At 47.8% G+C, this 14,265-nt stretch overlaps 2 protein-coding genes across 2 annotated transcripts; one reads left to right on the forward strand and one right to left on the reverse strand.

The window, feature by feature from the left end:
• The first annotated feature begins 392 nt into the window (after positions 1–392).
• LOC124667610 (brassinosteroid-responsive RING protein 1-like) lies at positions 393–1,012 on the forward strand. Its single transcript, XM_047204874.1, has one exon. The coding sequence runs from the start codon at positions 393–395 to the stop codon at positions 903–905; it is 513 nt and encodes a 170-aa protein (XP_047060830.1). The 3' UTR covers positions 906–1,012.
• A 6,701-nt stretch (positions 1,013–7,713) lies between these two features.
• Positions 7,714–13,546, reverse strand: LOC124704155 (DNA (cytosine-5)-methyltransferase CMT1-like). The gene is made up of 21 exons (XM_047236395.1): positions 13,091–13,546; positions 12,917–12,984; positions 12,736–12,835; positions 11,712–11,819; positions 11,504–11,638; positions 11,307–11,406; positions 10,887–11,095; positions 10,733–10,798; positions 10,423–10,647; positions 10,209–10,267; positions 10,069–10,135; positions 9,666–9,995; positions 9,530–9,601; positions 9,365–9,451; positions 9,174–9,261; positions 8,717–8,835; positions 8,503–8,607; positions 8,377–8,420; positions 8,231–8,300; positions 8,040–8,143; positions 7,714–7,909 (listed from the first exon to the last, which is right to left on the reverse strand). The coding sequence occupies exons 1-21, from the start codon at positions 13,544–13,546 to the stop codon at positions 7,714–7,716; spliced, it is 2,808 nt and encodes a 935-aa protein (XP_047092351.1).
• Between the last annotated feature and the right edge of the window lie 719 nt (positions 13,547–14,265).

The following is a 14,265-nucleotide window of genomic DNA, read 5'->3' on the forward strand; positions in this document are numbered from 1 at the left end:
ATGGGTCATATATTAGTAAATTAAGTACTACATTCTTATAGCCAAATATTATACATGTTAGCTATATAATGACTATAAATGATATGACATCTTCTTATAGGCAGCAGTTGGCTATACTATTGGAATTGCTCTAACTAAGTACACTATGTACACTGTAGCTGTACCTGGATCTCTCTCCTTGTCTCTATCGTCATCCTGCAACCCCCATCACTCGCCCAATGAGCTATAGCTAGCTGTTCCTCTCCTACCTTCTTCTTCTTACCTGCACCAGCCGCAAGCTCTAGCTCTTTTCCTTATAAAGGCCAGAGCTTTGTGAATTCCCTCCCTGGCCTCCTACCTCACTTCTTCTTCTTTCCATCCTGCGACAGATATATATACTACCAGTTCGAGCAATGGGGTTTCCGGTGGTGTACTCGGAGATGCCGAGGCTGCTGCTCCACCTCCTCTTCCTGCTCGGCCACCTCCGCCGCCTCTCCTCCTGGCTGCTCCGCCTCGCCGGAGCCGATGTCGTCGACTACTACCAAACCACCACCTTCGATGCCTTCGCCGACGACAACCACTACCTCCACTACCACGAGCCTGCAGCCAGCTGCCAAGGCGGCCTGGAGCTGGAGGAGCACTCCCCGGCCGTGCGCTTCGACGAGCTCCCCTCCGGCGTCGCCGACACGCCGCTGCCGGAGGGCTGCGCGGTGTGCCTCGGCGACTTCCACGGCGCCGCCAGTGTGCGCCGGCCGCGCGGGTGCCGCCACGTCTTCCACCGCGGCTGCCTCGACCGCTGGGCCGCGCACGGCCATCGCACCTGCCCGCTCTGCCGGGCGCCGCTCCTCCCGCCAGAGCAGCCAGCACCGGCGTCTCTGCTTGGTCCCGTTCTCCTGCCCATGCCGATGCCGCTCCCGGCGTCGTGATTTGTTCCCACTCCGAGCAAGTTCGTTCATGCATGGTGCTGCTTGCATAATTCCGCGGTTGGTTCTTGCAAATCCTGAGGAGAGGGTTTCGAATCTACCGCTCCGGTTTGGGCGCGCTCTTACGGAAAAGAGCTCCGGGAAGAAGATCACACAGAAGTGACAGGCCAAGGAGAGGTTTCGAAGTATTTTCCGATTGCCCCCTCGCTTGAAGAAATTATAGAAGGACAGTCCCTAGGGAAGGGGACTAGTTCATGGTTTAAGATTTGGTTAATTCAGATTACACTCAATTGCTTTTGCTCTCTAAAGCAAAATCAATACGAGAAGAAGAGAATGCCCTATACAGGTTTACTTTAGGGAAGTAAATAGATGACTTTTTGTTAAGATGTTACTAGTACTTTTTTTTCTTGTGAAATTTCCTATGTCAATGGGTTAGAGCATCTCTAACACACCCCCTAAACAACCGAAAACCGAATAACAACCGCTACTTTACGGGTTCGGTTTGAAAAGCAGCGCAGATCAGTCGTCATAATGAGCCAAAACCGATTTTTTTTCCAAGCCAAGCCCGAAAACCTAACTCGGCCTGTATTTGTAGGGCTCCAACAAGCTAGCGAACCGAACACGACCCAAAAGTAACCTCTAGTTTGCGCGCAACGGAAATTTCACCTCCTCGCCACCGCCTTCGTCGATCTGCGCGCCCTCATCGTTCTCTGGGCCGCCGTCGCCCGATCTCGGCGGCATGATCGAGTCTCGAGTCGACCCCGTCGGCCGTCGGAGCTAGCTCGCAGCCCCCGCCACCCTCTCATGTGGTCACTGGAGCTCCCGCCACCCCCGCCACCCCCGTCAACGTTGTGAACCTGGCTGCGTCCACGAGCTTCCTCAAGCGGCGACGCGCGGGAACGCACATGGTCCCGCAAGCAGGTGTTGCAGCCACCGGTGTTGTCCCGGCGGTCCCCGGCCAGGCCAAAGGGGCTGCCGCAGCCAAGTCGACGATGGCACCGAAGACATCCCGCGCCAAATCGGAGTCTTTGGCGCCGAAGAGGACAAAGTCGAAGACCACGATGAGCCGTGGTGGCCCGGCCCCGCTCCCAGCCCCGTCGACGGCGGCAGGTGCCAACGCGAACGACACCCAACACGTGCTCGACAACTCGGAGTCTTTGGCGTCTAATTCGGTTGAAGAAGAAAGAGGTGAAGCTTGCAAAGGTTAAAGCCATCTGAGAGGAAGCAAGGAACAAGGCTAAGTTGGAGGAGATGAAGATCAATGTGAAGAAAGCCAAAGCTATGAAGCAGCTGTTGACCAAAGAGAAGGAGATCATGATGATATCCACAAAGGACATGAATGAACAACAAATGGAGTGGTGAAAGGAGGCCTCGGTAGAGATCATGGAGAGACGATGAGTAGCTCGTGAAGGGGCAAGTGGTGGTGCATCGGCTACGCATGGAGGTGGAGATGATGAAGGTGTCGACGGTCCTATCTCCGTTTGATGCAGGTGGTGAGAGGAGATGGTGAGGAGAGGCAATAACTTTTTGCTATGAACTATGCACGATATGCTATGATTGTGTCGTGGCGATTTGATGCGATTTGATGTAAACTATGAAGTATGTATCACTTATCACTTGTTTGCACTGGTAGTTTGATATGCCGATTCTGTGAAAAACCCCGCGTTTACGGGTTCGAAATATTCAGTTTTACAGTTTTGGATTACGGGCTTTGTTCCGCGCCACCTCTTTTTCGATCCATAAATACGAGTTCGGTGAACTGAACTCGCCCTTTCCAGTTCGCGTGTTTACTAGCATAGTTCATTTGTTGCTCTAGCTCTTGTCGTATTTTGAAGTATGTGTTTTGACTTTTGACTCTCTCAAAGAAGCAAAAAAGAGCTTCTCTGAAACATGTTTATGTGAGGTTGTCATTCCCGCTTATTGGAATATTTGAAAATGAACAAATTTTATATTTGAAGAAATTTGATCCAGATTCTCTGCTTGGAAGGCTGGCTTCACTGCAGACATCACTCTTCTTCAGTATAGACTATATGGCCCAATTCTGCAAAAACTTTGTTGACGAAAATTTGTAAATGTTGTAGTTGTAGTTGTACGTAGCTCTAAACATTTTTCTTTGTAGATGTTGCTTTAATACTCTTACTCATTACCAGTACCATCAATCAGAAGCCCTATTTTTCAGATCCTTTCATTCAGGTTTGAAAATAATAAGGTAGTAAGAGATTCAAACAATTAGCAAGTAGTACCAAGTTGAGCAGATAAAGTGATGGATAGCATGGATTCTTGGATGGATACTGCCTATAACTTTGAGAATGGAAGTTCAGGTCTGTCATTCCATTGCAGCTAACATTTTTGTTGTACTTATGTCTTACCATTTGGTAGAGTTTTCGTTGATAGTTAAAAGTTTGTCTTCATCATTACTTTAATCAGCCATAGTAAAGAAAATTCTCTAGTTACTTGAATAAAATTGGATTTTCTTCACAGTGACATGAAAAACACGGAATCGAGTGAGTAGGGTGGATTTACATGGCTGCTCCGGATTTGACAAGTGATTTCATAAGTAAATGATTCGGAGATGAACACTAAGAATGCGATGGAAGAGAAGAATTTGCACAAAATTTTCGCAACCCTACAGCTTTGATTATTTCAGCATATGCATTGCTTAGTCTATTAGTAAAAGTATCACCGTCAAGTTAAAGTATCCACTGGTTGCTTGATTGGCTTCTGTACATGCTTGCCTAGAGCATAATTAGATAGCCAACACAATTATCCTCAAGCTGTATAGTGTCACCAGCTGAATGTTTCATTTCACTTAGAACGTTTCATGTCGAAGCTATCCAGAAGTACTCTTCAGCAGTGGTTTTGGTTTTGCATCCTAAGCCTGATACTTTGCAGACGGTACGTATGTGAGTTTATCGAAGAAAGCATAATATGACAATCTTTGTAAAAAATCAAAAATTCCTATCATGCATGAACATTCATGTCTTGAAAACATTTTCACCTAAAATCACCTCAAATCATTTTATAGGTGTTTCTTGGCATGGAGTCCTTTTTTGGACAAGTTTTTTTTTTTAAACGGGGGCAAGAGTAGAGAGTTTTATAAGAACGTAAAAGTTATTATTATTACATGGGATTACTCTCCCGGCATAATGTTGCCCAAATGCCTAGCACCCACGGTCAGCGTGTCAAGGTGGGATCCCCATGGGATGTCATTTTGTACTATGTAGTTCAAATTTTGATGTCAAAATTTGTACTAAAAAAGTCAAATTATACTACAAGTGGGACAAAAGTGGGATCCCACCTGACACCCTTACCCACGGTAACCGGGCTTCACACTTAACTCTATCTAGAACAATATGTAAAGGGTGCTTGTTTGTAGCAGAAAACTCTCGCGTTACGCTCATTCCATAACTCCCAAGTGACCAACTAGGCAAGCGAGGAGATGGCTTTCGTATCCGGCGAGGTGCCACCCACAAGCATGTTCCACCAAGCATAGATAAAGAGACCCATCCATTGCCTCAGACAAATGGTAGGGATGCCAATCCACCCTTAGGGTCCAAAAGGTGAATAGAAAACCGATAATGGGTGAAGAGATGATGAGTGGTCGGAAGAATTTGCTTGCAAAGCGGGCACCGATCACAATTAGTCCACAACCACATTTTTGCAAGAGATCCGTCATCTAAATCCTATTTTGCGTAACGATCCAAGTGAAAAATTTAATTTTTAGTGGTGCCCAAGCCTTCCTCCTCGAAATAGGCATTCGCCCGCTTTATAAATAAAGCCGCAACGGCTGAACCGATACATGGTGGAGAGGAGAACCTCTTACAAAGAAGATCAAAGGATAAACAAAAAAGAACAAGGAAAACCAAAACTAGTGACGACATTGGAACAGACCGAGTCGAGTCGGGGCTCCACAACGACGCCCCCAAGAGGGTAACGACGCATTACGCCGCCGTCGTCGAGACCGCGAGGTCTAGGGTTTTCACCCGGAGCCGTACCGCGGGGAGGGTACCCACAACGACGCCCCCAAGAGGGTTGCGACACCCACGGGCATCGCCGTCGTTGGCGCCTCGGCGCTGAGCTTTCGCCCGGAAGTAGCCTCACACCACGCCCGAGAACTCAGCCGCCCGCTGCCCCCTAGGAAGGTTCCCAAACCACGATCTGGGAGCTGCCACAGCCGAGTGCTGCCAACACCGAGGATCTCCCGCCGTCGCTCCACGCCATCCTCATGGCCGAAGAGTGAGACCACCACCACCGCAACGTTGCCCGCCGTAGAGCCAACCGCGCAGTCCACCTTCCAGGGCCGCCGCCCCGGCATCCCACTAACTCGAGCCCATGGCCTAGCCACAACACCGCAAGGCCGGCGGATTGGACAGGGCAGGCCGACACATAGCCAACAGCCATCAGGCCAACGGCAGCCAGGGGAGGGGATCCGCCCTCCGCCACGCGAGGTGACCGTCGTCCGGACGCGATGAGCACTACCAATTAGGCCAAGATCATGCCCAGCCGCCTGCTAGGTCTCGATCAAGTCCCATTAGCTGTGCCGCCACACTGCTACACCCATGCCGCCTAAGCCATCTATCTGCAGCTCTGTCCCAAACCTAGCCAAGTCGCCCCCAACCTAACCGCAATGTGTTAGCCAGGTACCATGCGCAGCGTCCCCGCGACCTCACTTCCCGCAAGACAGCCATGGCCAAGGCCGCACACCGCCGCAAAGAAGCACCCTCGCCGCAACGCCCGGGGACATCACCGCGCCGTTACCAACACCGCCACGCCGCCGATCGAGCCGGTCACTTTGTCGGCATCCAAGATCTCGCCTTTGAATGGCAGCAAGGCATCCCAACGACCTTCCCGGACGAGAGAGGGTCGGACGCCGCGCTGCCGGGGCCACCGGATGCAGGCCCGCCCGGCCCGGACCTAGCACGAGCAGCAGTGCAACAAGGGGACCGCCCCGCCGGCTGGCCGTCTCGAGACCCTCCTGGCCCTGGACAAGGCCCGCGGTGCCCAGATCGGAGCCCAACTGGCCCCAATCCGGGCCGCGCCACCAGCAGGCCCCGTCCGCCGTCGCCCTCCGCTGCCGCCCATGGCCACGCACCACGCCCGCCACCGTCTCCGCCTGGGACCGCCGCCGTCACGCCCTGCCACCACCGCCGGACCGAGCTCTTGAAGCCCCGAGGAGCACCGCCGCCAGCCGAGCCTGCCCCGCGCAGACTCCCTCGCGCGCGGGTGAGAGAGAACCCACAGCCGCCGGCACCGCGCGGGCTTTGCCCGGGGGCGCTCGTCGCCGGCGGCAGGGGAGGAGGGGAGGAAGAGGGGTGGCGGCGCGGTTGGGGCTAGGGTTCACCCCGGTCGCCCGCGGGGGACGACGCGGAGCGATACCGTTTCGCGTGGTCCTTAACTTGGGGGTAAAACAGTGGGAGAGTTTCCCACTGCATCGTGCCCAAGCCTTCCACATCATTTTATCCATATTGGAGGCGATAGAACCCAAGAATGGGCCAGACCAAGATCGTAGCGTGTGCTCTGTTTCCTCTGTTTCCCCTGTCTTGTGTCCTCGCCACCGCCAGAGTGTAGAAGCTAGCTGCCCGTCTGTGTCCACCAGAAAGAGTGAGAGGACAGCAGCAGCTCGGGTCCTTACTTCTTCTTGTAGGACATGTTGTGATGTTGCCCCAGCTGTTTATTTTCTTGTTCGTGAATTCGGGTCTTTACACAGTTCATACTCATTCACATAAGAATCTGAAAGAACAATGAGAGAAATGAGGACAGTTTCAGACGAGACCCACTTCTTCGTGCAAGGTTTGCTTCCGAATCATGGTGAGCGCTGCCTCTTCGAGCAGAGGCCTGATGCTTCCTCCAAAGCCACTGCTTTCCTGAGCAGAACGCGGTGCGTGAGGTCCAACACGTCGACGAGCCGTGCCGCCTCTTTGGCCTCCGACGTCCACCGCATCGTCTGAGCGCCTACGACGCTGTCAGTCACCACCCATCATCCCCAGGTGTCCCTCGTCATCAACAAATTGAGCTCAAGCCTGACGCTGATGAACGCATCGCCGCATTCATGGTCTACCTCCACATCGAAAGGGTGTCGTCGAACGCACGCTTGTGGTGGAGCGGCAGCTCGGCCGGTGCTGCTCCGCAGGCTCTAAAACCGTTCGGCTGTGATGACCGCTACTCGGCCAGGTCGCCATGGTCACCAGCGTGCCTCCCAGGCGCCGGCTTCCATCCAACAAATACAACAAAAGTTGATCTGCCAGTGTAATACAAGGACTTCCATTTTTTCAAATGCCAATATCCCGACTAGAGAGTTACTAAAAGATTGGTCATACAGTAACAGCACTGCAGAAATATTGCATCACTAATTACGAAGATCCATGGCACAACAGAACTCAAGAAAATTTAGAGAATTCTGGCTAATTGGTCTGAGGCAAAAATCACATATCTGCAGAAGAAAGAGTTTCAGATTCAGGAATTTAGAAATGTTGCATAGCTAATGGTGAAGTAGCTTAGTAATGAGATCAAACAAATTCAGAGAATACTGACTACTAGACGTGAGGCACATATCTTCAAGAAGCAAAAGTTTCAGACTCAGATTCATCAGTCATAAATGTGCCTCCAGAAGATAACACAACAGAAGTACATGACACTTATAAAGAAGGCCATCCTTCCATTTCCTCTCAATTTCAAAATTTGAATGAAAAGTAGCAATGGAAAATAAATGAACTTGGTTACAAGCAACGGACGTGATCTGTCCAGTTGAGATCAATGTTCCAGAAACAAAAAAACGTTTGGAAACCATGTATATGATCTGAATTAAAAAAATCTATTCTTCCTCAACTGCTTCTTCGCCTCCAGAATTTCCTTTGGGCAATCTTGCGGCCACAGGTATGAAATTCCCAGGCAATTTAAACAGGGGGCGTTGGTCTCCATCGAACTCACGCTGCTGGTAAGCCTGTGCAAGGGAATAGCCCAGAGCCCTAGCAACAGGGATAGCAACAGCGTTTCCAACTTGGATGTATCTGCATTAAAAATACATGCGCATCGCAAATGAATCAGGTTCATAATAAACAAGGTTTAGAGAATGGTTCAGAGAATTTGTTTCATCTAGAACTACAGTACTACAGTTGATGTCAAGTTAGATCAACCTACTTCTGTTTTATGGGGCCATACAGCTTGTAGTAATCCGGGAAGCCCTGCAGCCTTGCGTTTTCGCGGACAGTCAAAACTCTGTCCTGCTTGGGATGCAATATAGCCTGCATGCAAAAGTTCCCGTCAAACAAAATATATTTTCAGGTTATTAAAGAATAATATAAGCACCAGAAGTTTTATCAAGATATTACTTGGTTGTGAGGTTCGGCTCTCGTCACAACGGTTGACACAGTTTCATCCAACCACAGGCGTCCAAATGGTCTGCAAAGCAAGACAACAAGGATTATCGGTGGAGTTCTACGAATATTAGATGAGGATATTCAGTCAGTATACGTACTTAACCGACTTCCCCTTCATGAAGGTCATTGCATAATTAGGGACCTAGAAGAGAAGCAAGGATGAATACAACATGGGAATAAACATTATTAAAGCTGGTTGAACCACACAAACTGATTTTAAATACCAATGGCTTCCCGGAAGACAGATATACACGAGGAATATCTGGATCAAACTCAACTTTCTTGTTTTTCCCGACCCGTACACCTTTCAGATCACGGAAGTTGGCCCCCTGGCATAAAACTATTGCTTATAATTGCAGGATAGATGATCTAAAAAAAGGAATTACAGGATAGGGCAAAAAGGAGAAAGAGAATGACACATGTTCTGCCTTAACTTGCCTTTTTCTTGGGAATGCGCCGCACACGTTCATAATCATCCTTATTCAACTGAAGCGGCTGATGATCAAATAGCTGAACTTTCTTATGAGTGGCATCTCCAAGCGAGTCATCCATAATGCCTTAAAGTGAATAACAGAGCCAAGTAACTCAGCATGTCACGAAGTAACTCACAGTAGCACATAATCAAGAAGTCACTCGAAACACAAAAAATGATGGAAACTATGGCAAGGTGACATCGTTGAACCACCAACATAACTCAAAATACAAGAAAAACATGACTATGCCACATGCAAAGAACGGGATAAGAAGTGAACAATATGACTGAAATAAAGAAAAAACATGACTCTGCAGATACAATGAAAGAGATAAGAAATGAACAGAAAAATCATTACAAAAACATAAAACTACTTGTTCATATTAATTTTTAACATCAACATGTCACAATATGTGGGTTTACCTTTACGGTTGAGCCGGATATAGCGCTGGAATTGAGATATGGGCCTACTATTATATGGCATCGCATCATTAGGTTGATCGTTTCCAACCTACAGAAAAACAATGTAATTTATAGCAAGAGAGAAGTCCACAAATGTACAGGCAATACTCAAAAAAACTGTTGAGTATGCAAGGAGGTCAATCAGTGCTAACCTTTGGTAAATCCGACAACGCATCTCTCAGCACAAGAGCTTTCTCCACGTTCTTAGCTTCAGTTTCATCACATGCAACTAGACATTGCTGAAAACAGAACATCATTTTAGCAAGATATAATAATAATAATAATAATAACATGGTGTTAATAATGTGTTCTCGTACCGAAAATTTAGTTGGCACTTGTTGTCCTCGATTAATGGCATCATGGGTAGGAAGCGGAAACTTCGGAAGTACCTATATACAAACCTTCTTAGTAAGAGTGTTACAAGGTAAAAAAGAGCATAGAAAAGAGAGATACCACTAAAGGAAGGGCTCCCCATAGAAAGGCTCGCATTCTGAACTGTGGTAGCCCATAACATCCTGCAACCATCATCCCAAGTCTAGCTTGGTAATTCATGGCGACAAGCCGACTCAATGCATAACGCCCGAGAAACCCATCTGCAAATTTCAAAATATCTACGACGTTCTCCATAAGAACATATTTGGGTCTAAGGTAGTTTACAATGTCCATAAACACAACTAGCTGTTTGTTTCTTTCATCTGTCAGCGGATCTTTGTGCTTCCTATGTCTATTTAGTCCACTGACTCCTTGACACGGAGGACCTCCACAGATAACATCCACACAGCCCTTTGGAATTAGAAATACATTAATAGGTGGCACTAGAACAAGATCCCAAAACGACAAGGGGGGATGTACTTACAGGCAAGGGTAAAATGGATTCCCTATATCCAGTCTCAACGAATTCTTTAATACATTCCGGGGAATCTCTGGAATGTTAACTAGGGTAAGATACTATTGACAAAACAAAATAAAGAGCAATGTAATGAAGCAGATACCAACCTAAGACCATCAAGTGGCTCCCAGGTATCATGACTAGAATCATATGTTTTCCACCGTACCTATATAAATAATATATATCTTCAACTAAACTTTGCTTACAAATATTCTAAATTAATGAGTACATCATTAAACATACAAGAGAAAGAATAAAGGTAACCCTGAAATACAAAAGAATTGCACAAATAAGAACTTTGAACAATCGAGTCTGCAGTACCTTAAAACACAAGCTATCTTTTCCAGTGCTATTTGGATCACCATAGCATATATCAACAAACTTCTCTACCTCAAATGTACCCTCTGAGAGAGGTACATTTTCGTCAACTTCATCATCGTTCATAGTCTGTGGTAAAAAATTGCTATTATAGACGTCATATGCCTTGCAAAGTGCTTCCCACTCCTGAAGGAGGGACAGATAATTCTCGGCCTTCTCATTTCGTACCTACAATTAGAGATAAAATAATACAAGTATGACAGGTTAATAAAACAGGGAATGCTATTCAGTGCTAATTGTAGTTACTACCTACCTCTGTACGTGGGTGGTTATGCTTTAGACTGCTGCAAGCATATGGGTTCATGTCTACAGCCCATTTCTGCACAAGACATTGATATTTAGATTGACAATTGAAGTACCTTAAGGACCAGTGGAAGTCCTAACACATCCTAAATTAGAAAACTTACTGTATTGAATTTTAAGCCAAACAATGCTGCACCCATGGAAAGACCGGTTGACATTGCACCACATCCAGAGTATAGGTCCAGCAGTGTTGCTGTTCCCATTAGTGCATCAGGTGGTGCCGCAAAGTCAGCAACCAGTTTTTCCTTAGAAGAGAAAACATCATCACAAGAAATATCTGATGTTGTTTCACTGCCTGTTGCGCCAATATTTTCTACAAAAGAATTAACTCATCAACAAACATTACTGTATTTCAGGGATCTATCAAAATCATTACTGTATTGTACCATTTTTAGTATCATGGTACACACTATTTATGAATTTTTAGTTTTCCAATTGTACTTCAGGGATATATCAAAATCATTACGTATTGTACAATTTTAATAAAAAAATATAATCAGACCATACAAGTCTTTGGTGATTACCTGGTGGCATATTGGAAAATGTGGAATATGCTTCCGAATAAGACATGTCATAATACAAATCTGACTTTGCTATAAGATGAGCTTTGTCCTGTGGTGCCACCTGTAGTTGTTTCACCATAAAGCAACATGCAGAGATCAGCAAAACATTAGTATGTGGTTCAAATTCATTAACTTGAAAGAATGAGCGAAGCACTTACATTTGGGCCAACATAAGTAATATTTACTTTCGAAATGATAGACTCAATCAGGTTATCATCCTTTTCCTCTGAAAGAAAAACCCGCTTCGGATCATGCTCATGGTCATCAACTTTTAGAAACTTCGCAGTGATGACCTGCAATTTTTTCTTAGACACGTGCTGAATTGCGTCAGAAGAAGAAGAAGAAAACAGCCCGCTTAACACCTACCGTATCAGCCACACGGAAAAACCAGCGGCAAGAGAAATAAGACCCATGGTCCTCTCCTTGAAAAAATTCTGTAATCCTGCCAATGTAATCTTTCTCGCCAGGGGCAGCCTGCAGCCACTCAAAAAGCAATAATATGATTACATATATGTTAATTTATTCTTTTGGTGCAAACTAGAAACCCTGTTGCAAAAAGGGCTAGAGCAGACAAAACTGTAGTCCAAGTGTACTAGATGAAACATACATGTGCCCTTGATGGTTCAGTTATGCAGAACTTGATTTACATACATATATCTTCATTATCATGATCAAACACAGTTTAGAAAACTAAATCCAGCCCTGTATATTACAGTGTTAAATTGGTACAGGAGAACTGCTAGTTTACATGCAAGCATCAGGTGAGCATGTTCTAATTAAATGTCCGGCGGAAGTTAGCAAAAGCCAGAAACACAAAAGAGCATGTGGATTTTTTTTAGAAAAATATCGTAACAGAAACAACTCAAAAAAATAAATCATCATAACAAATACAAAAGAAGCCTGGTGACCGGGTGTATACGTGAGCACGCATCCGTTGGTTGACACGTATCACATCTAGCAATTCCCTGTTACCATCATTGTTGGGTTAGCAAACCACATCAACACTAACAACACTTCCAAATCCCCCGCTAAAGCTTTCGCTAATGATTGGCGCTACAAATCATTGAAACGCGGGACCCGCAGCCCACGACAAGTACGCTTAGCGATGGATAAGACAGCGTCAATGCAACAGATCCAACTGACGAGAACCGGATCTCAAAGCAGATCGTGCGGCATCTAGAGGGTGCTCACGTATACACCTAGTCACCAATTTCCCTCTCAAATACCTAACAAATATGGCAGCCCAAATTTAACTGTACTAGATAGGCATCTGTTTCAGTATGCTACGAGCATGGATCTAGAAACGCTCTAGCAAAAGGAAAACCATGGCAATCAATCAATGCTAATACACACTGCAAGTGAAAGTAGCTAGGTGATCACGGCTGGTTACCCGGACATAGACATCGTCACCAAGGTCAAAATCCACATTGTCCACACGAGCAGATGTGAAGTGGCACAAGGCGGCGCTCTTTTCCTCCTCCCCATCCGACCTGCAGAGACATATATGTCGGTTTACGTACGTGTTAAAGCGATCGTATCCAATGAATCTTGAGCTCCCTTAATTACAGTACAACAAGGTGAAGGACACGTGCAGCAACAAGCAGCCATACCGCTGGGTAACTTGTGGATCGTGAGAGTCCTGGTGCAAAACAAGAGGTTGAAGGATGTTTCATCAGTCATCGCAATTGCCAAACATGATGCCTAGGATCTATGTGCTGAGGCTGAGATGGACTCCGCCGTATTACCTCGGATTTGTACCTCTCCGGCCACCGTCGCCGCGCCTCGTCATCTGGCATCGGGTCGCCCACGAAGTGGTCCTCCGACTCCGAGGCGTCCGCCTGCTCCTGCGTGGTGCTCGGCCGCGCCGCCGCCCTCCTCTTCTTGGCTCCAAGCTTCTGCGCATTGGCCAGCTCCTCCGCGTCGAGCGCGGCGGCCTCCTCCTCCTCTTCGTCCAGCCGCATCTGCTCCTCGTCCGGCTCCGACGCGCAGACGTCGTCGTCGTCGTCGATCGCGCCACCCGCGTCCACCATCATCGCCGGCGCGGCCGCGGGCTGTTTCTGCTTGCCCTTCCCACGCGTACCCGCCTTCCCCGCCGCCCTGCGCCGGCGCTTGCCGCCGCGTTCGATCTCGGCGTCGGCATTGGACGGTTTCGTGCGCGGCCGCCGCGTGGAGCGCCTCGGCTCGGTCGCCGGCGGTTCCATTGACGCGGACGTGATGGGAGGTCGGAAAATGGGCTGCGGTGGCTAGGGTTTTTGGCAGGGTGGTGGCAGGGTGTTGTGCTTGGGCGGGCGGAGACGAGCGAGATCGGCGAGGCGGTTGAGTATTTGAGCCTTTGAGGAGGCCGGGCTGCGTCGGGTGGTTTTGGAAAATGGCGGAATGGGCGGGAATGCGCAACGGGCAGGGGCTGCTTTCCTTCCGAGGATTTAGACCGATTTGAATTTTCGCTGCGAGGTTTGAATTTTCGAAATCCCTCCTCTGGATGGATGATTGGGCATAGACCGATTCTCACTTACCATTTGGGCCGGCCTCATTATGGCTCCAGCGATTTGTTGCCATCTGTGTCGATGAGGTTATAAAAGAAGTAAATTATGCAGAAGAAACAACAACAACAATTTATTGTTTAAGGCAAACAGAGCTTGGCTCTGGTGGTTAGGTCCCTTGTGGTGGAACCAGCCCACCCAGGTTCAAGTCCTAGATTTGGCATGGGTGTTTGCATTTACCTGGATTTATTTCAGGATTTAACCGGCGCTATGCTTTCAGTGGTAGGTGACGTGCCCGTCAACAGCGAGGCGCCAGTGGTGACTTCGTCAACCTCAAGATATGCCGGCTCAGTCCCTCGGAGGTGCTCATAGGGGTAGGGTGTGCGTGCGTGCGTTCATAGGGGTGTTTGTACGTGCGTGTTTGTGAGCGTCTGCGTTGT

The sequence above is a fragment of the Lolium rigidum genome, chromosome 1 (genome assembly GCF_022539505.1).
Source record: "Lolium rigidum isolate FL_2022 chromosome 1, APGP_CSIRO_Lrig_0.1, whole genome shotgun sequence".
NCBI lineage: Eukaryota > Viridiplantae > Streptophyta > Magnoliopsida > Poales > Poaceae > Lolium > Lolium rigidum.

Excerpts from the sequence above, each read along its gene's own strand:
- LOC124667610 (XM_047204874.1), top strand. The coding sequence starts at position 393 with ATGGGGTTTCCGGTGGTGTACTCGGAGATGCCGAGGCTGCTGCTCCAC.
- LOC124704155 (XM_047236395.1), bottom strand. The coding sequence starts at position 13,546 with ATGGAACCGCCGGCGACCGAGCCGAGGCGCTCCACGCGGCGGCCGCGC. Across the intron at positions 12,836-12,916 it reads CACGTGTCCTTCACCTTGTT|GTCGGATGGGGAGGAGGAAA; the intron begins GTACTGTAATTA and ends ATGTCTCTGCAG. Across the intron at positions 11,820-12,735 it reads GTGACGATGTCTATGTCCGG|GCTGCCCCTGGCGAGAAAGA; the intron begins GTAACCAGCCGT and ends GAGTGGCTGCAG.